The sequence below is a fragment of the Aspergillus homomorphus genome, assembly GCF_003184865.1.
Source record: "Aspergillus homomorphus CBS 101889 unplaced genomic scaffold BO97scaffold_30, whole genome shotgun sequence".
Classification (NCBI taxonomy): domain Eukaryota; kingdom Fungi; phylum Ascomycota; class Eurotiomycetes; order Eurotiales; family Aspergillaceae; genus Aspergillus; species Aspergillus homomorphus.
Window position 1 is genome coordinate 168,777 of NW_020291916.1, and position 20,196 is coordinate 188,972.

The 20,196-nt window shown below is 53.0% G+C and overlaps 10 protein-coding genes across 10 annotated transcripts; 5 read left to right on the forward strand and 5 right to left on the reverse strand.

Moving 5' to 3' along the window:
- Positions 1 to 157: 157 nt before the first annotated feature.
- On the reverse strand, positions 158 to 1,322 carry BO97DRAFT_141146 (SUR7/PalI family protein). Its single transcript, XM_025690100.1, has 3 exons — positions 878 to 1,322; positions 632 to 814; positions 158 to 570 (listed from the first exon to the last, which is right to left on the reverse strand). The coding sequence occupies exons 1-3, from the start codon at positions 1,117 to 1,119 to the stop codon at positions 309 to 311; spliced, it is 687 nt and encodes a 228-aa protein (XP_025549482.1). The 5' UTR covers positions 1,120 to 1,322; the 3' UTR covers positions 158 to 308.
- Positions 1,323 to 2,132: 810 nt separating this feature from the next.
- On the forward strand, positions 2,133 to 6,252 carry BO97DRAFT_436151 (tRNA methyltransferase RSM22; the record flags this gene model as incomplete). The annotated part of the gene is made up of 10 exons (XM_025697767.1): positions 2,133 to 2,198; positions 2,291 to 2,476; positions 2,595 to 2,900; positions 2,961 to 3,212; position 3,588; positions 3,821 to 5,157; positions 5,191 to 5,235; positions 5,275 to 5,634; positions 5,668 to 5,988; positions 6,031 to 6,252. 10 exons carry the CDS (start codon positions 2,133 to 2,135, stop codon positions 6,250 to 6,252), a joined length of 3,096 nt encoding a protein of 1,031 aa, XP_025549483.1.
- Positions 6,253 to 6,881: 629 nt separating this feature from the next.
- BO97DRAFT_349661 (DASH complex subunit SPC19) lies at positions 6,882 to 7,484 on the reverse strand (the record flags this gene model as incomplete). The annotated part of the gene is made up of 2 exons (XM_025691920.1): positions 6,882 to 7,271; positions 7,353 to 7,484. 2 exons carry the CDS (start codon positions 7,482 to 7,484, stop codon positions 6,882 to 6,884), a joined length of 522 nt encoding a protein of 173 aa, XP_025549484.1.
- A 229-nt stretch (positions 7,485 to 7,713) lies between these two features.
- On the forward strand, positions 7,714 to 8,517 carry BO97DRAFT_407023 (F1F0 ATP synthase subunit i). The gene is made up of 4 exons (XM_025695557.1): positions 7,714 to 7,853; positions 7,953 to 7,982; positions 8,104 to 8,154; positions 8,271 to 8,517. The coding sequence occupies exons 1-4, from the start codon at positions 7,817 to 7,819 to the stop codon at positions 8,324 to 8,326; spliced, it is 174 nt and encodes a 57-aa protein (XP_025549485.1). The 5' UTR covers positions 7,714 to 7,816; the 3' UTR covers positions 8,327 to 8,517.
- Positions 8,518 to 9,003: 486 nt separating this feature from the next.
- Positions 9,004 to 9,832, forward strand: BO97DRAFT_372883 (mitochondrial 37S ribosomal protein uS14m). The gene is made up of 3 exons (XM_025692881.1): positions 9,004 to 9,176; positions 9,271 to 9,442; positions 9,540 to 9,832. The coding sequence occupies exons 1-3, from the start codon at positions 9,070 to 9,072 to the stop codon at positions 9,600 to 9,602; spliced, it is 342 nt and encodes a 113-aa protein (XP_025549486.1). The 5' UTR covers positions 9,004 to 9,069; the 3' UTR covers positions 9,603 to 9,832.
- A 670-nt stretch (positions 9,833 to 10,502) lies between these two features.
- BO97DRAFT_471812 (uncharacterized protein) lies at positions 10,503 to 11,863 on the forward strand (the record flags this gene model as incomplete). The annotated part of the gene is made up of 4 exons (XM_025700070.1): positions 10,503 to 10,570; positions 10,627 to 10,742; positions 10,816 to 11,394; positions 11,463 to 11,863. 4 exons carry the CDS (start codon positions 10,503 to 10,505, stop codon positions 11,861 to 11,863), a joined length of 1,164 nt encoding a protein of 387 aa, XP_025549487.1.
- A 900-nt stretch (positions 11,864 to 12,763) lies between these two features.
- BO97DRAFT_471813 (uncharacterized protein) lies at positions 12,764 to 13,469 on the reverse strand (the record flags this gene model as incomplete). Its single annotated transcript, XM_025700071.1, has 2 exons — positions 13,162 to 13,469; positions 12,764 to 13,073 (listed from the first exon to the last, which is right to left on the reverse strand). Coding segments are annotated over exons 1-2 (585 nt in total), but the record flags the coding sequence as incomplete, so codon positions are not given.
- A 176-nt stretch (positions 13,470 to 13,645) lies between these two features.
- BO97DRAFT_141256 (tubulin-binding prefolding complex subunit PAC10) lies at positions 13,646 to 14,661 on the forward strand. The gene is made up of 3 exons (XM_025690102.1): positions 13,646 to 13,759; positions 13,831 to 14,293; positions 14,373 to 14,661. The coding sequence occupies exons 1-3, from the start codon at positions 13,737 to 13,739 to the stop codon at positions 14,472 to 14,474; spliced, it is 588 nt and encodes a 195-aa protein (XP_025549489.1). The 5' UTR covers positions 13,646 to 13,736; the 3' UTR covers positions 14,475 to 14,661.
- Positions 14,662 to 14,762: 101 nt separating this feature from the next.
- On the reverse strand, positions 14,763 to 19,365 carry atg26 (UDP-glucose:sterol glycosyltransferase). Its single transcript, XM_025690101.1, has 3 exons — positions 17,905 to 19,365; positions 15,251 to 17,851; positions 14,763 to 15,197 (listed from the first exon to the last, which is right to left on the reverse strand). The coding sequence occupies exons 1-3, from the start codon at positions 19,201 to 19,203 to the stop codon at positions 14,973 to 14,975; spliced, it is 4,125 nt and encodes a 1,374-aa protein (XP_025549490.1). The 5' UTR covers positions 19,204 to 19,365; the 3' UTR covers positions 14,763 to 14,972.
- On the reverse strand, positions 19,332 to 19,949 carry BO97DRAFT_372891 (uncharacterized protein). Its single transcript, XM_025692882.1, has one exon. The coding sequence runs from the start codon at positions 19,852 to 19,854 to the stop codon at positions 19,528 to 19,530; it is 327 nt and encodes a 108-aa protein (XP_025549491.1). The 5' UTR covers positions 19,855 to 19,949; the 3' UTR covers positions 19,332 to 19,527.
- Positions 19,950 to 20,196: the final 247 nt, after the last annotated feature.

Here is a 20,196-nt window from a genome sequence, read left to right on the forward strand (position 1 = left end):
GATCATCAACAGGGGAAATATTAGAATTAATCGAACCACCAAATCATGGACGATGGTATACAGTCAGAGTGATAGTGTGAGGGTGTGCGTAACATAGCATCAGGAATACAACATTGAAGAGAATCATAAACATAATAGATCTTGGACATTTGAAGAAAGCGAGGAGCGTCAGCCGGATGAGCTCTCCAGCCATAGCGAAGAATTCTGGAAAAAGTGGGCGGGTCAGAGGAGTCTCTCCCACGTACAATATCCGGCCCGCTCTAACCTCCCCGCAAAGAAATCGGCAGACTTGGTTCGGCCTGCTTTATTCAAGGGGCCGTTTCCTTATCATGTCTGAGGCTGCCGGAGCGACGGGAGCTCGCGAACCATTTTTCCTGGCGCGCACCACGGCCGGTATAGCCACTACCTCTGCCAACTCTGTCCTTCCTGGCGGCGCCACCCATGCAGTACATCAAGCAGGCGAGGAAGAGACAGGCGACGGCGGTCCACATGAAGGCGAAGGCCTTGACACCGAGACGGGCGGTTTGGTTGTTGGCGTTGAACCTGTTGCGGCCCTGGACGTAAACGGCGCTGGGAATTGTGGGTTAGAATTTGGTTTGGATACTAGGTAAGAGTGTTTTCTGGAACTTACGTGATCAGGCAGGTAGCGATGATCTGGAACATCAGGGAGATCCATGCCATCAGGGCGGAAAGGTAGCCGCCGATGCGGCTTAACATCGCCAGGAAGCCGGTAAAGAATGAGATCACGCCGAAGAATAGGGCGATGAGGAGGAAGGGGAAGGAGAAGCGAGAGGTGAGGAAGTAGTGGTTCGTGCTGGGCAGGCGGATTAGTTGGTTGGTTTCTTTTTTTTTTGAGAGCATGAGTCGGATCACTTACCCGATGAAGGCAGCCGGGATGTTGGTGGTGGTGCCAAAGTTGCGGGAGCTTGGGGGGTCGAAGGGGTAGTCGGGGTGCGACGATCCGCAGTCACTCTTTCCATTGACGACGGCGCATAGTTGCCAGAAAGTCCAGCGGGACAAAGAGGGTGCGCCGGGGATGTTGCTTGTGTCGACTTGTAGGAAGTAGATCTCGTTCAAGGGTCTGGTGTTGGTGGCGCCGCCAAGGAGGGTGAGGAACATTAGCAAAAGAGCTCCCGCTGTGAAGAACAGGCCGAGAAAGCCCAGTAACACTCCTTCAGGATGCAGGGTTAGTCAATGCGCTATAGGTGGGGTGGATCGTAGGGCTGGGATGGGGACTTACTGCTGAATGCCATCGTGATACTAGGATGGTTTGCTTTGCGCCGAGGGGCTTATGTTCAGGTTAAAAGAGCTTTCCTTGGTGGTGGCTAGAATCTTAGGACGTGCGCCTGGCAATGGGCCTGGTTGAACTAATGGCTTGTGACACCAAGTGATGGTGGGATAGGTATGGAAGAAGAAAATGGTCAAAGGGTAGGGGTTCAGAAGAGATGCAGTGGTATTATAATATCCGGAGCGTCCGGGCAGTCCCTTAAGGCGGGGCTCGACCCAGGGGGGTAGTGATATAATAATGAGGATGCATCATCATCGGCGTCTTTCACCCGCAGTCTCCCTCATATGGGTGGAAAGCTCTTCACAGAGTTGCTGAAAGGAGACAATCATCGGGGGAAGAATGACGGTATCGACGTCATGGTTGCAGCAAGCCCCGCTAACTGGCCTCGGCTAGTCTAAACTTTAGTGCTGCTTAGTGCTACACTAGTCCAGATCGGGTAGGCTAGACTTCACCTCTCCGGCTGTCCATGACGTTGTCTCGAATGGTTTGCAACTTCAACTCCACGCTGGACGTTGCACCACCCACTCACCATTCACTCCAGTATCCCTCCGATTAAGTTGGGTACCCGACCCTCTGGACGTGGATCGCCTACAAAGCTATTAGTGCCGCGGAAATTTTCTTCTGTTTAGTGTCTACTACGTACTGCATCATCATCTCCCCTTGAGGCCTAGATGCTGAATTCTGCTGCCTGACTTCCCACCCCCTTCAGAGCCGTATTCACAACTCGCCATAGCCAAATTGCTCGACGACATATGTGCCCTAGAGCCCTAAGCACATCCGATCTGCCGCACGCCAAGCCCCAGAGAACATTTGTGGAATTTTAGCTGTCAGACGGATTCACACTATGGCCACTTGGGCATATCCACCTCTGCCCCCCGGGCGTTTGGAACAAGAAGTGGAATCCACGTTGGTATGCCCTTCTGTGCTTATCTTGACCTACCACCATACAATCGAAAGCACTGTATCCGTGTTATTCATTGCTTACTCATGGACTGGATGTAGGCCAAGGAACTAGAGTGGCTTTTGTGCTCCCTCCAGGACTCTCTCGTCTCGTTGAGGGAAGGTTTACATGAATGCGCTGCTTTGCTGGCTCCCAAAGAGCCGGGCTCAACCTTAGTGTTGTCGTCCCTCCGGTCTGAAAATGTGAAAGGCTACGTAACCCGGGTTGGGACGAAAATCGTCAAGGGCGTATGTCATTTCCCCAATTTTCTGATAACTTTAATTTCGATCGATCGACATGCATCATACCTTGCGTGCTGCATCTACACGCTGAGGAACATCGTACTGATTGTGCCTGACATGATAGGACATCCAACTTCGGCTAAATTCTCTAGCCTCAACACGGGGTTCATCCAACACTCGCTTATGCTTATCCAACGCCCCTGAGGCTCCAGAGCTTGTGCTGGATCAGCTGGTCTCTGTGAGGGATCTCGTCAATCAAAGCTTGGACATTGTAGATGTTAGCACCTGGACCGGCGATCCGCTCAATGCTAGCTTCATATTCAGCCAACTGCATCTTCTGCGCGAGACTATCACTGAAGCACGGCAGATGCTCAAGGGTGAGAATGACAAGGTCAAACAGAAATGGTGGGAGGCGAGTGCAGGAGAGAATGTGAGTAGCGACTGCGTTCAGTCTATTACTATCGGTCAGTGACTGATCTGGAGTCTTAAGATGTTCGACCCTCCGCTGCCGCCCTGCCTTTCCTTTCATCTCACTATTGCTGATTCCGCGCTTGTACTACACTTGCGGACTCTAGAGTCTAGCACACCCACCCACACACCTACGGCGTTCGCCAGCGACATCTCTCTCACCGGGTTCAACATCAGAGACCGGCTCTTTGGTACCCGCCATCGGCCTCATGATGAAGCAGGCGATGTGTTTACCTGGAAGGGAGACGAGGTGAAGGTCAAGGAGAAAGTCCGCGTAGAAAGCCAGGACCCTAGCCTGATGGCCGTCATGGCCAAACTGACTGCTTTGGAGCATGAAATTCAGAAATGGATTTCGGCTCTGAAGGTGCTTATGGGCAATGAAGACACCGACAGCGACTCCTAGTCTCATAATTATTTCTGTAGGGATCAACCATCAACTTCCATACTTTGCCACTTTAGTTTCTCTGTTCGAAACGCTCCCTTCTAGAAGGATTACGTAAGATGTCACGCCGGCCCGTTTGCCAATGAGAGTTTAGCAATTTCCATCGTCTTGGCGCAAGTTTTCCGGAGCTACGCAGCTGAAGAGAGGGTGGCAAGCTAGCCAATTTTTTTTCTGTCAGGTACACAACCTTCTGTACTTCACTTTCAGAGTCGCGGGACGGGTGAAGATGTTGTCCAGAACTCCGGCGACACGAGCGACCCCCCAGGGGTTGTTGCGCGCAGCGACCATCAGAGCACCGCAATTTAGCACGCAACAACAACTCCGCCGCGGAGCGGCGAGCATCACGAACGGGCGGTCCAGCACTACGATTAGCAGAAAACCCCTTTCGTCGATTTCGAATCTCGATAAGCTCCCGAGAGCAACGACGACAACAACAACAGGCCTCCGGGGTGCACACTGGGCCTTCGGTTCGAGATACTCTTCTTCGTCTGCGACGTCTGCCGTGCCCGATGCTGTGCATGCGGAGCGGAAGGATGTCATCTATGCCTTGATTGACGAGATCAATGAGAATGAAGCCGCGATGGCCGATATTATGGAAGATCTGGACTTGCTAGATGACTTCGAGCAGGCGCTCAATCTCGATGCTTTGGATTACGATCACGCCTTCAGTCAAACCATCGGTCACCGGGACCAGGAGACTTTGGAAGCTCGGGTGCGGATGGCGAAACAGGAGTTTCGGCAATTCCTGCCTCCGGATTACTTGAATGAACGGGAAATTCAACTATACACCAGGCTTTACGGCGAGCCAGTGTACCGTGACATGGCCACCATCCAGCCCGACGCCGACCTCGCTGCCGCTGAAGAGGCGGAGGAAGGCGTCGATCAGCTATACCGTGAAGATGGCCAAGGAGGCTGGGAGAAGGTTGAACTGGTCGAAGCGGAAGAATATGATGAGGAGTTGGAGGAGGAAGGCCTCCCAGTGGTATTCGATATGGAGGCGGAACCGGAGCTGGAGGAGACTATCGCCATGCAACGCACGCGTGAGGTAGCCGAGCAGCTCGGCGGAGAAATCATGGTTGAGCAGTTCGAGAGCCAGGCTTTTCCTGAAGAGGATGATAGTTCTAGGTTTCACCCGGCGACTGAATTGGGCAAGTCCGGCACCATGCCCAGCACCGTTTTCCTGCCACAAGATACGCTGGTAAAGCCTATCTCGATGATCCTGTCGGACTTCTCGAATCAGCATCTCCGACAGGTCGCTCGTCGTGTCTTCCAGGGCCGTCATCTTCCTTTATCCGTCTCGACTCCCCCAAGAGCAGCTCAAGCTCCCCAATTACCTAGCCCCTTAAAAGCTACGCAACGGCATATGACCGAGATGGAATCTAACGTCTACCTCGCGGCTATGTACCCTGGTCTGTATGCGTCTGTGCTCAGTGTCCTCGTCGAGGTCCGCAAGCGACTGGGAACCGAGTGGCTGCGGAATCTGTTGTCCAAGGAAGAAGGACCGAGTGTCCTTGACGCCAGTGCTGGAGGTGCTGGTATTATCGCGTGGAGGGATATTATGCGCGCGGAATGGGAGGCCATGGACCCCGGGCGTCCTGTTTCCGAAGTCCCGCTGGGCAAGTCGACAGTAGTGGTGGCATCGAGCAGTCTTCGCGCTCGCGCTTCTGCGTTGCTGCAGAACACCACCTTCCTCCCGCGACTGCCGGACTATGTCCACTCTCGTGAAGCGCCAACGCTGGACGATGACCGCGCCCCTAAACGGAAGCACTTTGACATCGTCATCGCTCCCCACTCCATCCACCCGCTAGAGGAGGAGTACATGCGAAAGGAGCATGTGCAGAACTTGTGGCAGATGGTTAACCCCAATGGAGGAATCCTCATCCTCCTCGAAAAGGGCCACCAGAGAGGATTTGAAGCCATCGCTGGAGCCCGTGACATGCTGCTCAAGCGCATCATTCGCAACACTGATCTGGCTACTTCGTCGGAGCAAGAGACGACTACGGAGGAGACGACTGCGGAGGAGGACGTGGAGGACGAAGCTGAAATCGAGAAAGAAACTGGTATGATCATTGCGCCGTGCACCAACCATGCCCAATGCCCCATGTACCGCATCCCCGGCCACGCAGTCGGGCGCGGTGACTGGTGCCACTTCAGGCAACGATACATTCGCCCGGCGTTCCTGCAGAATATTCTTGAGGCCAAGACCCGGAACCACGAGGACTTGAATTACAGCTACCTTGCCGTCCAGCGCGGGGTGGATCTCCGCGAAGAGCGCGGGTTCAAGCAGAACCGCGTCGCCAAGCACAAAGCCATGAAGGGCTACGAACACTTGTGGCCCGACGATGAGACGAGGGCGTCCATGACAGACATCGAACAGAAGCAGACTGCAGAGCAAGAAGCCAAGTTCGAGTCGCTGACGCTGCCGCGGATTATCTATTCACCTATGAAGCGCCGCGGCCACGTCACCTTCGATGTTTGCACCCCCGATGCGCAGATTGAGCGCTGGACCGTCCCTCGCTCCTTCAGCCGTCAGGCATACCGGGATGTGCGCAAGTCCCGCTGGGGAGACCTGTGGGCGCTGGGGTCGAAGACGCAGCTGGAACGGAAGGTCAAGCTTGGAAATAAGCACGGGCTAACCAAGAAGGACAAGCTGGAAGCGCGAGCCGCCGCCAGAGAGGCGGCCAAAGAGGCTCAGGAAGAGGAGGATGAAAACGCGGCTGCTCAGAGCAGGCAACCGGAACTCGTCATACCCAAGCGGAAGAAGGGAGAGAAAATCCCTGGCTGGAAGAAGCATCAGGATAAGAAAAAGGTCCGGCAGCATTACAACCAGACGAGGCATGCGCAGTCAGATGCGTCTGACTTCGTTGTCTGAGGTCGGAGTTTCTGTTTGGGATATTTTCTTACATATGGTTGGCGGCGTCTCAAGGGGATTCGGTCGCCACTCTACGGGCATCATCTACGGTTTCGGAGCAAATCTGCATAAATCTTGTATATCTCATGTATGATAAGTCATAGGGCTATTGTGTAGGTAATAGCCGTCATAGTCGAGCTCTTCACTCAAAAGCATATTCGCCATAACATCACTTTCCTCGTCGTGGTTTCGTCTCGTTTCGTAGAACTCGTTGCTGTTGACGCTTGTGTGTGACAAGCGTCAGCCCGGCTCAGTGCAATTCTTCTGAGTGGCTCAGCTCCTTCGACTTTCGCCAACTATTGCTGGAGTGTTGACGATTGCTGGAACTTTCACAATGCAAGCAAGACATACAACAGGTGCTCTGAATGCGCATAAAGGCCGTTAGACAATCTGCACAACGGCCGACCCGAAGTCGCAGTAACGGACCAGTAATCCGGCACCTAACTGGGAGCGAGCGCAGGGCACGAGTCTCTCTGTCATATTCCGGCCAGGGTAAAGCTTTTCTGCTCGAGAGGTTCGGCAGCACGGGCGAGCCCATTTTCCCCGCCATGTTCTTCGCATCTCAAAGATGGATAGCCAACCCAGCTCAATCACTGGAACGCCATACTCTTCCGAAGCTGTCGTTCCCTCTGCTTACCCTGCAACTCCAACCGCTCAACCGCATACTGCAAGCGTTCTTTCTTCTGCACCAGTCTCCGGAGCTCCGCCGCCTTGGCCGCGTTGCTGGCTGCGGCGCCGGCCCGCTGTCGTCGGTCGCCGCCATACGCACTGGGTTTCGGCTTCTGCTTCTGACGGTCCTCGGCGGAGTACAGTCGTCCCTGCTGGAGGTCGCATTTTGCGCGAAGGCCTTGCTCGCGGCGGGAGAGCTTCTCGACGTGGTTGGACGCTAGTTGCAGAAGGTGGGCGATGCTGGGGGTGATTTCGTCGAGCAGGGATTGCTGGGCTTCGCGGAGGGTCGGCTCGGGGAGGAGTTCGAAGTGCTGGTTTCCGTGTTAGTTGGTTGTATTTCTGTGTTTTCTCTTCAGGCGTGAGCTGTAGTTTGCGCCGCCAACGATACGTACTCGGGTGGTTTGTAGGACTTTGGAGAGTCGCGGGAAGTCGCTGACGCCCGCATCGAGGGTGGAGATCGAGGAGTCGAGGAGTTGGAGGGAGGATTGCAGGGAGGAGACGGAGAGTTGGAGATGTTCTGCCATGTTGGTCCGGGTCGTATTCAAAGAATATGGTTCTTGAATTGCTTGGACGTTACTGGGTATAGTCTAGTATCAAAGGAATGATGTTGTTATCGATTGCCGGAACTGTTTACTTCTGTCGGAGGGGCAGCCGGCCAAAAGCGGCGGGGAAACTATGCCTCTTTGGGGAGCCAACGTCGTGCTCAGTGCCGGGGCGGTCGGGCATCCGGACAAACCTCGTTGCGATCCGCACCTCGCTCGTTCCCGCTCCCCTTCATCCAGACCAGCTGCTGCATCTTTCTATCTCTCCCCGCTACATCCAGCACCTCGCTTCGGACCTACACAACTCATTCACCATGTCTCTCCTCGGAAAGAAGTTCCCCACCCCCATTGGTGAGTCTCTTGTTCGCTTCGGGCGCGCGCGCTCAGAGTTCAACCGGTGTGACATGAGTACAAATGAATGAGAAATGACTGACTTGGATGCCATTTTAGCCGGTCCCATCGGCCCCTTCTTCGCTGCCGGTATGCACTTCTAGTCTCCCTCCTTGAACCGGTTACGCTCCGTCTGTACGATACGATGGAATGGCGCGAGTCGCGTCAGCCGGGATGCGATGGTCGGAGGTTCTAACCATGAGTGTTTTAGGTCTGGTCGTCCTCTACGGCGTCAACTCTCTCCAGAACGCCCTCATGAACAGTGAGTGATCCCAGCTATCGCCTCCCTTACGTTCTCTCCGAGGCAGGATCTGTCTACCATACGGTTGCACTTTCCAGTTGTTCCAATGCAATGCTAACCCACCCTTCGCTCCATAGCCGCCGAGTTCAAGAACGACCCCCGCAACCCCAACGCCAAGAAGACCAAGCACTAAATGCTTATACCCTCGGAGGACGCTGATATGTCGGATGTCAAGTGGGTTGGTTTGAGTCTGGCTTGAGACCGGACCGCGATTGCAGGTTTTCGTTGTCATTCCGAGTCTACGGACACCTCTTCACCCTGTACAAGCATATAGAGAGATACCGTGTTGGGACATATTGGTGAATTGAACAAGTTGTATCAGTATTTGGCTCTCTTATTCTCAAGTCTGGAAGCTTTGGTGTGGGGAGTTAGTGGATGTGAGCTCAGATGTACTTTGCGTGATGCTCGGTAAAGGCGCAAAGGGGCTAGGATTAGTGAACGAGTCTTTGGCTTGTAATTCTGGCCCCTATTTGACTTCTCGATTGGACAGTGACCACCGAATGAGATTCTGCATAGTCCAGGGTGTGAGTCGAGGTGTTTTGACGGGTTGATTTTTGATAGTAGGGCAATATAGAGTATAACGGCTTGGACTGCCCAATGGGCGATCGATGACACTTCTCAGTGTTACTATATTACTCTATAACTGTACTCAAATCAATAGCACACTGACATAGACCTTGACTGACGTCCGCGGGTCCTGGCAGTGTACTGTACCTCGAAACGCAAATGTGATATCGCCCTAACCCCAATCGGGAAGGCATATTTTCTTCCCCGTGACTTTCGCCGCTCCGGCCAAACCCCAGCCAGCGACTGGTAACGAACTCATCAAGCAGTCCAATTCAGTCTCAACCAGACGTCGTTCTCCAAACCTTCAACATGTCGATGTTCAGATCCAAGAAGCTCGACCTCGGTGGCTTCGTCAACGGCAAGATCATCCGTGACCACACCAAGCGGAAGGTCTTCGAGCAGCACGAAGCCGAACGGTACACTCCTCCTGCTCCGCAACCCTCCTCGTTCTCTCCCTGCGCTCCGACCGTTCAGGAATAGTACTGATCCCATCGTTTTCATGCTATATAGTCAAGCTCTCCGCTATGTGATCCGCAACACCAGCCTCCCGCAGCGTGCCCGCGCCCAGGCCCAACTGCAGCTCGCCACGATGCACGCCTACACCCGGTCCACCCAGATCAAGAACCGCTGTGTGGCCGGTGGTACCGCGAGATTCATCATCCGGGACTTCCGACTTGGAAGAGTGAGTCAATCTGTCATGTCCTTAGCAGTGCTGTTCTGGAGTTCTTGACAGACAGCGAGAGTATGGGGCTAACTTCGGGGATCTCTTTTTACAATAGTTCCAATTCCGTGAACAGGCTTTGGCTGGAGAGCTGCCCGGTGTGAGGAAGGCCAGTTGGTAGAAGGAGAACAACAGACACGAGTGTTTGGTTGTTGGTCTGCGATTGGTTGTTGTTCTTATGTGATAGAAGCTCATTGCTTTGACAGCTTGCTGGGTTGGTTGGGTTTCTTTCCTCATGGCGTTACGTTTCTTTCTTTCGTCTCCTCCTTCTCGTTCGTTCTTAGGGAAGGGGGCATTGTATTATATGTTATGATGGCTTGGGCTGAGAATATAACATCAGTGTCCTGTGAGCAAACTGCTTTTCGTTTGTGGCTTGGTAGATTCGGTGAGAGATGGCTTGGGTATCTCACGGATGTCGTGTCTGGGTCTGGCATCAGTTTCTCATGTGCTACAGCGCAAGACTAGCGGAGAGCATTGTCCGTCTTAATTGTTGTTGTTGGGATTGTTGCCAATGCTGTTTCTGTCTTACTTCTCGCAGGTGACTATTATGCTTGAAAATGACAAGACGTTGCCAGCACGTGGAATTTCTATGCGCAGGACACGGCTTGGGTCAATCTCACCAGGGAAGCAGTACCAACCAAGGATGGAAGCTACGAACTCTACTGTGTGAAAGAGAGGCAAAACGAGGACTCGAAACGTCAATTGATCTGAGTCGGCGCCAGAAGATAAACAACCCATTTTCGCGCAACCGATGGACTTCTAATATCAACACTAACAGGCAAAGCTATTCAATGGTCACTTGTATATTGGAACAGGACGTATCGATTTCACAATATCTTTCAGTAACACATTCACTAAGCATACAAACGCAGCTCCAGCCCCTGTCTCTTAGCGGGTACCGGCATCGCAGCTTTCACATATATCTCACTCTCCTCGGTATCTGTTTCTCCTTGCGCTTCATTCTTCTTGCTGCATTTCACAAGGCAACATTTGCAAACTTCGTCTATCTACACATAGCGAGATGTTTGTCTACCGCCGCGAGAATCTCCCTAAGGATCCAGTGTTTCCTGCGGACCTCGGAGGACTGGGGTATACTTGTCTCCATTCTGTACTACAAAGTACCCACCATGCTAAGGACGAAGTAGATACTTAATCACCGACAACGACCAGATCCGCAAGATCTCCGACCCAACACAGGAGTTTCAATACAAAATCAATCGTAACCCCCGCTGGAATGACGTCCAGAGAGAGGCAATGAATGGTACGTTGAGTTTGCATGGAAACCCCTCAGTCTCTGCAGTTCATATCCTATAACTTTGTGCTTTACCGACCAGAATGTATTCGCAACATCGTCTTGGCCCGCCTGCGCGATCTCGGACTCGACCACCTACGCCTCCCATTATTTGCCACAGCCGGGGAAGCTCACGTCCCGGTCATGGTCTCGAAGAACCTGTCGACTGCCTCCCATATCGTTGTCGTGTTTGGCGAGCCCATCCAGGATCTGGGCATCTGGGCCTACCGCAGCGTCGGCTGTGACGGCATCAACACAGGCTCGCTCGTGTCCTTTGCTAAAGCCGTTCTGCGCCAGGGCCACGCTGACGACGGCAATGATATGCCCAACACCGCCCTTGTACTGGCTAACACCGGCCAACTGGTCTGGCACTGCGCCTCTGGCCGAGCCATCACGCAGACGCACTGGCAGCACCTGCCCCGGCCCTCAGCGGTGAACCCTGCTCCGGAGATGTCGCACAGGAACACGATCCCCGGTCATGAGTCCTGGAAGCAGCATATCGACCGCGTGTTCGAGGATATCCTGTCCGCGCGTGGGCGACGGGTCCGTCCAGATGCGAGGATCAGTGTCGTGGGTGTATCCGAGGGAGGACTGGGTGCTGTTCAGTACTTGGCTGCGAATTGTACGTGATCACACTCCTTCCGAACGTGACTCATGGAAGTGAAACTGATTCCATATGGTGAATCTTAGGGTGCTCCTGGAGACCTTTCATCTCAGCTATCTGTCTCGCCAACCCTCTCCACCTGGCCAAGTTCGAGTTTAGAAGCGCGAACAAGGACATGGCCGTATCTGATCCGTCCTCTTTTGCGGCTTTCATCGCTTCGCGTTGTCGCGGGTATGTGCTCTCCGAGCATCCGTTGGGCATGCCGGTGGAGCCGATGCTCGAGCATGGATGCAATTGCTATGCGTCGGGCGAGGAGTTGAATTCTGAGTGCATTATGCCGCGAGCGTGGAAACATGTGTTGGGGTGGTTGAACCAGGCGTTTGCGGATCAGAACTACGCCGAGACAAAGTTGGAGATTAGACATATTGATGGTGACGCGCTGGAAGTGGTGGAGGAAGAGGCTAGCCAGGATGAAGAAGGTTCTTAGGTTGGGCTCGGGGCTCGTCTATTTTGGTATTGTTTGCTTGAGCATTGCTCTTGCTTATGCGTGGCGTCAGCTAAGGCTTGTGCCTGTCGTTTGCTTTGTGCTCGTCTTATGCTTGTGCTCATGACTTTGCCTTCATTGCAGTATCTGACGGGGCATTGTTCTGTCATGTGCTCACATGCATACCTAGTGATATTAACTCGATTTCAATGATAATTCTCTGGTACTATCCAATCTTCAGCCGTAAATAACGTACACATGCAGGCGACTTTCCTCTGTAGTTTTCATTTTGAGCTCGGGTCATTCAACCTGAGGAAAGAGTTAGGGCAACGGGTGTATCTCCGCGAGATCTGGTTAGAGACATCAGCAACGCTTCAAGTATAGTTATGCAATTGCTTCATAGAATCACACCATAGAACACTACCTGTTACATTAATGCCACCCACCACCCGTCCTACATAATATAGAGCATACATATCATAATATCACATTTCATCATACATTCAATCATAGTATACACAACCACGGAGGTTACCTACTCCTCAGCAAGACCACCACCCAGATCCTTCTTCCCCCTCTCCTTCTCCTCCCACCTCTCCCGGACCCTCCTCCTCACCCCACCATTAACTCCTCTCCCCCAAATCTCCTCTTTCTCCCCAGTCTGACCATCGCCATCCCGCCCCCCAACCACCACTCCTCCATCTCCATCTCCATCTCCATCTTTACCACCACGACCACCAACCTCCTCCCTCCCCACCAAAACCTTCACCTCACGCACCCTCCTCTCCCTCCCCCTCGCAACGCGCACCTTCCGCAAATAAATCGCATAAATGCCCACCTCGACCATCCCAACACCCGCCGCCGCCCCCATCGCCACCAACACCTTAACCCCATCCCCCACCCCGGCCGTCGGTATAAGACTATGCAATGCCCAGAAGACACTAAACCCCGTGATCAACACCGAGAGAAAGATATTCAGCACCAGCGACGGGGTGATTGTTTCTTCGTCTTCCGCATTCCTTTGCCCCTTTCCTATTACCCCTGGAGTATGGTGTTTATCATGCAGAGCAGAGAGAAGCGGGGTACTAGAGGTGAAGATCGATGGGGATTCACGGGCGATGGTCGCGGTAGGAGCGGAGGTGAGCATGCGGTTATAGGCGTCTGCTTCGGCGGCGGCTAGGAGGGCGGATTTGTGCGTGAGGTAGGATTTTGACTTTTGGCGGTTAGCTGAGTTTCTTTTTCTTTTCCTTTTTGGATAGGGGAGAGCAAAGGGGAGGGGGGGGGGGAAGGGTTGAGCATACCGGTTCGGGTTTCTTAGGCGGGGGCGGAACGTGGAGTTTTGTGCCTTGGAGGAGGGCGTTTAGTGTCCTTTCCTCATTCTTGGTCTTGTCGGGGGGGCTGGCATCTTGGGTAGACGATGGGGTGGTTCGGAAGTAGCGGGCTAGTTGGATCAATTGGGCGTGGGAGATGGGGTCGGAGAGGTGTAGTGCGGAGGGGAGGGAGAGGTCGTTGCGGGTTGAGGTCGGGAGGGATTCCCAGGCGGAGAGGATTGCGGGGGTGGTGAGGAGGTTGACCATTTTGGTTTTGTTAGTGCTGGTGGTTCATTGTTCTGGTGTATCAGTAAGTGTACTGTGGTGCTTGTGTTGTGATGGAAGGATGTAGTAGTTCCGTCGGGTGTACTCCGCACCTCAAATAAACCAACCGGCAGAAAACCAAGCACCCCGGCAGCGGTCGACCATTCCCAAACCAGTAATCAACTCTCCCCCACTTAACAGTTCCGCGCAAGTAACTTAGAACTAATCTTGATAAACTCCCCTCATCCACCTTACACACTTCCTCTCCCACCTATACAGAAAACCAACAACCACCAAACAAAATGCCCGACCAAACGAAACCCGCGTATGCACCCTCTGGCCCCCGATACACCCTCACGCCCCCTCACTAACCTCCGATCCCCCAAAAAAAAATAGTCCCCCAACAAACCCCCGCGGCATCCCCGCAGCCCCCTTCATCGACAACGTAACCGACTACGTCTCCAGCCGAAGCGAGGTCGAGCCGACGCTACGGTCCTTCCAAGAAATGATCTCAAAGTACCAATTCATGGAAGTGAACACGACGAAGCGGGCCCAGGGGCTGCGCGACAAGATCCCCGATATCAAGAAGACGCTGGAGATGGTGCGATTCCTGGCCTCCCGGAAAGATACCTCCACCACTCCGCTGGAGACAAACTTCGAGCTCAATGATACCCTGTACGCGCGCGCGACCGTCTCGCCCGCCGACACCGACGAGGTGTATCTGTGGCTCGGCGCGAATGTCATGCTGGCGTACCCTGTTGACGAGGCCGCGACAATGCTGACGGAGAAATTGGCCGCTGCGCGGTTGAGTTTGGGGAATTGTGAGGAGGATTTGGAGTTTTTGAGGGAGCAGATTACGGTATGTTTTTTTTTAAAAGTCTTTCAATGGTATGGGGGGGTATGGGGAAGGAAGATGCTGATTTTGTCCGGCTGCGCAGACACTCGAGGTCGCTACCGCTAGAGTTTACAATTGGGATGTCGTGCAACGACGGAAGGATAAGGCTGAGGGTAAGGGCGATGAGGATGAGAAGCAGCAATAAGTTAGTAGTAATCTTGGGAGACCCCGAAACTTTCTTTGTATATTCCCGAACCGACATCCTGTTGATTGGTCTTGTCATGATCTGGCGTCTTTGATTTTATCTTCTCATTGCATGTACTTAGGTATGTGCTTCAGTCGACCGCAGGCTGGAATTTCTCTCAACAAACAAGATTCACAATTGTTTGAATGCGCAAAACAGTCCCCTTGGTATATCAGTCTATGAAACCTCAATCTATATATAACAAACTGCACGCTCCATACACAGGAAGAGTAAGTAATTAGAGTGTATCGGAAGTATCCCCAGCAAAGCGTCATGAATCGTCAAAAAGCAAAAAGCAAAGCATGATAGACGCCCGCGCATACAATCCTGCTTCATGCGTCCTGACCACCGCAAAACAAAATCTCATTACTGTCGATTATCCATGTTGGACTACGTAGTCATCAGTCATTATTTAGTAAGTCGAACCCACATATGCGGTTCTCGTGTATGGAACACTGTTCACTCGCGCATTCGCTTCGTGATTTCAACCTCCGTGTCATCGCCCACGAAGGTCCATTCTTCGATGTCTGCCACATCATCGTCGGCCTCCTGCTCGGCGATCGTCTTAGCTGCGGGGGTCGGAGAGAACGGCGTCGATGAAACAATCGAGCGCTGTCGGGCTAAGGTCTTTGCATATTCCAGGTCACGGTAGATGGCCTGGATGGCGGTATTCACTCCGTCTTCCTGTTTTCACATTAGCTTAAATACTGAGAAGCTCTGCAGGGAAGCAGACTTACGCTGCGGATCTGTTTGCCCAGTTCACGCGCTTTCACGATCATCCGCTCAGCATGCGTGGCTTCCCATAGAGCTCTTGAGAACAAGGCCACGTTCAGCCTCTTCATGCAGATTCCCACTCCCAGGTCCTCGACCCGCGTGCCGAAAAAGAACTGGTCACCAAAGAAAGGCTTGACAATAGTAGGAACGCCAGCACGCAAGCTAGCTCCAGTGGTTCCCGCCCCACCGTGATGCGCCGCGGCATCGATCTGCGAAAAGAGCCAGTCGTGTGGCGCCGCCTGGATCTGGAAGATCTCCGACGGCAGGGGAATCTCTGATTTTGTACTCGAAGGGTCTCCCAGCCGATCAGACCATCCCTTAGACAGAATGCAACGGACATCCGCCTTCTGAACAGACTCGACAACAGTCCGGGTGAGAGCGGATGGGTCGGAGACGACGATTGAGCCAAATCCAATATATACAATCTTCTTGCCATCGGCGCGGGCCCGTTGAATGAATTCCACCAAATCGGCTGGTGGTGTCCAGTCCGTTCCTTCATTTAAGAACCAGTATCCAGTGATACGGATCCAGTCCGGATAGTCCAGTGGTGGGGGTACCACGGTAGGGGAATAGTTGTATAGGAACGGCACCTTATTTGGTTGCATTTTGTCTAGCCCAGTGGCTTTGAGACCCAGCTCGTTCTTTCTCCACCGATTCACCTGTCCCGCGATAGCCTTCCAGAAGACATTGTCGAACATAACATATGTTATATAGTTGTAGGCTCCGCCCATCTTGTGCTCGGGAACGGCGAATGCATGCGGATAAGCTCGTGTCCTGGACCAGGGCATCGTGAAGGCACGGAAGTATGGGATCCGGAGGGCCTCTGCGATATGGATACCAGCCATTGCGCTCGGTGACTCAATGAGCAAGTCACTATCCTGACAAGCCTTCCAGGCAGACGATAAAAGATCGTCAATCCAGCCCCGGAACTTCATGGAAGCCTCTTTGAGAAAGGAATAGGTGAACATCCCATTTTCTACGCAAATCCGCATTAGTTCCGCGGGGTCACCGTCAACGGGTGCAAAATCAATGCCGTGCTTTCTCACCCACGGCCCGAACTCAGCATGAGTTGCGATCCTAGGTCGATGGCCTTCCGCAAGGAGGCCCTTGCACAAAGCGATGTATGGCTGTACATCACCGCGTGAGCCGATGGTCAGACAAGTGATTCTCAACGACTCGGGCGGTTTGAAGTTGATAATAGAGGCGCGTGGATCATCGAAGATCGGGTGCAGTTCAGAGGACTCCACGAGTGGGGAGCGAGAGCTATGCAAAGCGGATGCATCCAGCCTTGCTTCTTGGAGCATGCGATGCTCGGCCTTAGCTTCTTCCGAATCATCTTTTTCCTCTTCTGCGGCAAGTAAACCGGACTCTGCCAGAAATCTCACAGCCTCCAAGCCTTGATGTAATGTCACAGCACAATCATCCCGGATATCAGAAGCACTAAACTCGAAGAACAGCTCTTCATGCCCTCGGATCACGACCACAAGGCCATGATAGCCAAATCGGAAGCCCTTTTCCTTATCGACGTTTTCGATATCTTTCAAGGGAAGAACCATCTTCGTGCGAGTGCCCGGCAGAAGGCTGCGGAAGCAGAGCTTCTTCTGACTGATGTAGATTTTTCCGTAGAGAGGTAGCACTCGGTGCAGGTGTGCGAAGTAGGTAGCTTGAAGTTTCTCCGTTGGTGGTAGCGCAAAGTGCGCACGGAAACGGTCGCCATCATTACAGCCTCCTTCCTTGTCTTCAGGATCGACAGCCTGGTCATCGGCCAGTATCCCCTCGGCTTCGCCATAATGCTTGCGGCCCCCGGCCCACATCCCGGACACCTTCTCAATGTAGCCCATAGACTCGCTTGCGAGAATGTTGCTCATCTGCTTCGAGCGTGTTCGCAGGAATTCGGCAAACCCTGCAGCGCGCTGTAGGGGATACGTTCCCGCCCGTACGATGTCATTCAACGCGTGCGCCGAGGGCTGAGCTCGGGAAGAACTTTGAGTCTCCTGATCGAGGTCACTCAGTGCATACTGAGTTTCTTGTCCTTCTCTTGTCAACGCGGCCCCTGTGCCATCATGAGCATAGGCGTGCATCGATCGAGTCGTCTCATCCGAGAATCGACGCGGGGTCCTATTAGCCGCGGAACCCCTCCGCAAGCTTTGGATTGTGGGCGAGTGGAAGACGTCGCTCCTATTCAAGATCTGACTGGCTGATTCCGTTGTATCTGTCATAGACTGCAACAGAGTTGAAGATTCTGTGGTTTGCTCCAGGGTATTACTGAACGATATCGAAGAATCCTGTTGTTTCAGGGAAGGAGACATTGCCATCGCATCATTGCCAAAACCGACCGGGCCGACACTTGCACTTCTTCTTCGCTGCATGCTAGCATTTGCGATGCCCCGAGGCTGGCTTGTCCCACTGGTGATCGACCACCTATTTTGCGCCACCCGGGAGCGACAGGAGCGATCGGGTTGAGGTGATAGAGTCTGTTGAGATCTCTTCATCGGAGAATTATCCACGAGACCTTTAATATAGTTGAAAGCATCTTGGCCGGAATCGAAGAATGAAAAGTAGTACTGCGTATTTTAGATTAGCGGACGTCATCGGAGCAATCAGTGGATGGGAGTACCTCATCAATGGCATATGTCTCTTCGCTCTCCACAATGCGGATCTTGAAGGTTTCAGCAAAGTCAACCATCGGGCTTTCCTCGATGTCGATAATGCTCTCGATTGGAAAGGAAATCTTGACACTGTCGCCCTCGTTGTGAGTTCTGAAAATGACTTTCTGTAGAGCCTTAACCCATTCTTTGGCACTCGCAGAGCTGTCTGCCCTGAAGTAGTAGGTTCGCTGATCCGTCGTGACCTGGAAATCTCTCGTTTCCCGGCTCTTGTCCTTTGGCTCCGCTAGAGATGCAGAGATTCCATAGCGGAGATCAACATGACCGCTAGGGAAGTACAGATTCGACGGGTCCGCATAGTATGATAGTACATCGCCTTTCAACGAGAACCAGTAGCGATTGTATTTCGGATTCTTCCGGCCCCGTTTGTGGAGATGGCCCGATTTGATAGCCACGGTGGATTTCTTCGGTAAATAGGCGTAGAAGCAGATATGGCCTTCCGTGACATATAAGTACCCTTGCAGCAGCATACTCTGCAACAGAGAACATGCGTACTCGACGACCACTTTCTCCGGGGTCTCGAACCCAAACATCTCCTTGAGTCGAATGGAGAGTGAAGACCCCGACGACTGCTTGCCATCTTTGTCGCTTTCGTCACCCGCACGATCCGAAGAACTTCCGGACGCTTCCCTCGTCTCTAGTGCGGCTTGGGCTTCGACCATGCGACTGAGAACAGGAGCCGCCCGCGGCGTAGCACTGCGTGGTCTTCTGGGGGTCGAGGCCCGAGACATCTCATCATCTGTAGGAGGCTCTGAATGTATGGTGGGCTGCCGCCCTATGCCTCGCTGGGCGGTCGACATATATGATCGCAAAAGCTTATTCTCGGACAGGACCCTTTGGTGACGTCGCCCTCTATCCTGCGTTGGGCTCGTGGGCTTGGGAGACCGGCTGCTTTCAGGCCCGACCTTGTTGGGCAACGCAGATGTCGATGGCACGTCTCCAGGCTCTCGTGGTGTACGATCTTCAGTCTCCCCTTCGCTGTCGCTAGATTCGTCGAATCGTGCATGGAAATCCGATCGAGATCCTACAGCGGCGATCATGGAGAATATGGATTGTTGCATGTACTGCATGTGACCGTCGCGGGCTGTGACGCCACCTGGAGGCGCAGAGAAGTCGGCTTGAGCATCGTGGTCGTCTTTCAGTCGTTCGGGGAAAGCACTGGCGAAGATGCGGCTAGACGAGATGGACTGCTTGCTTGCGCTAAGTCTACGGTCTGCCCGCCGCTTCGTATCGTCGACAAAAGGTCGCATTGTTGAGAAGGTTGGAAAAAAAGGTGGCAGAAGCGATTGAAGGTCAAGCAAACGGTTACAGAGTAGTTGGACTTGATGCAGATGCTGACTCTATCTGGGCGGATGATAGCCTTGAGGAACGTGATCGGCCTTTTGGGATCAAGGGAGTCAGTAGGTTTAGGTCACGTTAAAAGGTCAAACAGTACACAGTACACAGCTGTTCTGCAAGCATGTGACCTGTTAGGTTATTGAGAAGGATTTATGATCGCACAGAGCAAGCTCGTCTCCCAGAATTTAACTGAAGAAAGGGCGTAGAAAATAAGAGCCAGACGCACCAGACGTGTACTAACAAGCTTTTTGATAAGAGAGCTGATGTGACAGATAGCTATGGGAAGGAATGCCGGAATCACAAAGGCTAGGCAAGCCGTCAAGGCAGCAGAGACGGAGCTGGATTAGACATGACTGAAAGGAGAGACTGTGATAGTTGAGGGAAGGGGAAGGGAGGGGGGGGAAAGCTCCTGGAATGTGAGGGTCAAAGAGTGAAAGAAGAATTAGGCGGTCGAGCAGGAGCAGTAAGTGAGTAAGTAGGAGCAGGTTGGCTTGTGTGATGCAGAGACGCAAGCAAGCAAGCAGCAATGCATAGTTAGTACGGAGTGAACTCAACTCATCCATTGTCTGGGGTCGGCTCCATCTGGCGTCATTTGTCTGTATCAGCTGTTCACCCAAAATTACAGCCTCCAATCACTATTCTGACATGTGATTTTCCCCAGAGCCTGCCTTGGTCATTTATCAGTTCTCATTGACTAGATCTGCTGACATAAGCACTGACAACCGTTACCCAGCGGTATCTAGGATGAAATCCAAATTACTTACCATACTCGCCGGCGCAAGGAGAGGACCCCCGGGAATTCTGGCCAATTCTGGTCAAAGACAAGATCGCCGGTGGTGGATGGATTCCCTGAACCAGAGGGAGAGAGATACTTTCGAGTATGTGGTTATCCGACCTCATGTTGT

Bases quoted from the DNA above. Each gene is read 5' to 3' on its own strand.
- BO97DRAFT_141256 (XM_025690102.1), top strand. From the start codon at position 13,737: ATGCCCGACCAAACGAAACCCGC. The intron at 13,760-13,830 runs GTATGCACCCTC...AAAAAAAAATAG, and splicing joins CCCGACCAAACGAAACCCGC to TCCCCCAACAAACCCCCGCG. The intron at 14,294-14,372 runs GTATGTTTTTTT...CCGGCTGCGCAG, and splicing joins TTTTGAGGGAGCAGATTACG to ACACTCGAGGTCGCTACCGC.
- BO97DRAFT_372891 (XM_025692882.1), bottom strand. From the start codon at position 19,854: ATGGATGAGTTGAGTTCACTCCGTACTAACTATGCATTGCTGCTTGCT.
- BO97DRAFT_372883 (XM_025692881.1), top strand. From the start codon at position 9,070: ATGTCGATGTTCAGATCCAAGAAGCTCGACCTCGGTGGCTTCGTCAAC. The intron at 9,177-9,270 runs GTACACTCCTCC...CATGCTATATAG, and splicing joins GAGCAGCACGAAGCCGAACG to TCAAGCTCTCCGCTATGTGA. The intron at 9,443-9,539 runs GTGAGTCAATCT...TTTTTACAATAG, and splicing joins GGGACTTCCGACTTGGAAGA to TTCCAATTCCGTGAACAGGC.
- BO97DRAFT_407023 (XM_025695557.1), top strand. From the start codon at position 7,817: ATGTCTCTCCTCGGAAAGAAGTTCCCCACCCCCATTG. The intron at 7,854-7,952 runs GTGAGTCTCTTG...ATGCCATTTTAG, and splicing joins GAAGTTCCCCACCCCCATTG to CCGGTCCCATCGGCCCCTTC. The intron at 7,983-8,103 runs GTATGCACTTCT...TGAGTGTTTTAG, and splicing joins CGGCCCCTTCTTCGCTGCCG to GTCTGGTCGTCCTCTACGGC.
- atg26 (XM_025690101.1), bottom strand. From the start codon at position 19,203: ATGCGACCTTTTGTCGACGATACGAAGCGGCGGGCAGACCGTAGACTT. The intron at 17,852-17,904 runs GTACTCCCATCC...TAAAATACGCAG, and splicing joins AGACATATGCCATTGATGAG to TACTACTTTTCATTCTTCGA. The intron at 15,198-15,250 runs GTAAGTCTGCTT...ATGTGAAAACAG, and splicing joins TGGGCAAACAGATCCGCAGC to GAAGACGGAGTGAATACCGC.
- BO97DRAFT_141146 (XM_025690100.1), bottom strand. From the start codon at position 1,119: ATGTTCCTCACCCTCCTTGGCGGCGCCACCAACACCAGACCCTTGAAC. The intron at 815-877 runs GTAAGTGATCCG...CCGCCTGCCCAG, and splicing joins ATCCCGGCTGCCTTCATCGG to CACGAACCACTACTTCCTCA. The intron at 571-631 runs GTAAGTTCCAGA...CACAATTCCCAG, and splicing joins ATCGCTACCTGCCTGATCAC to CGCCGTTTACGTCCAGGGCC.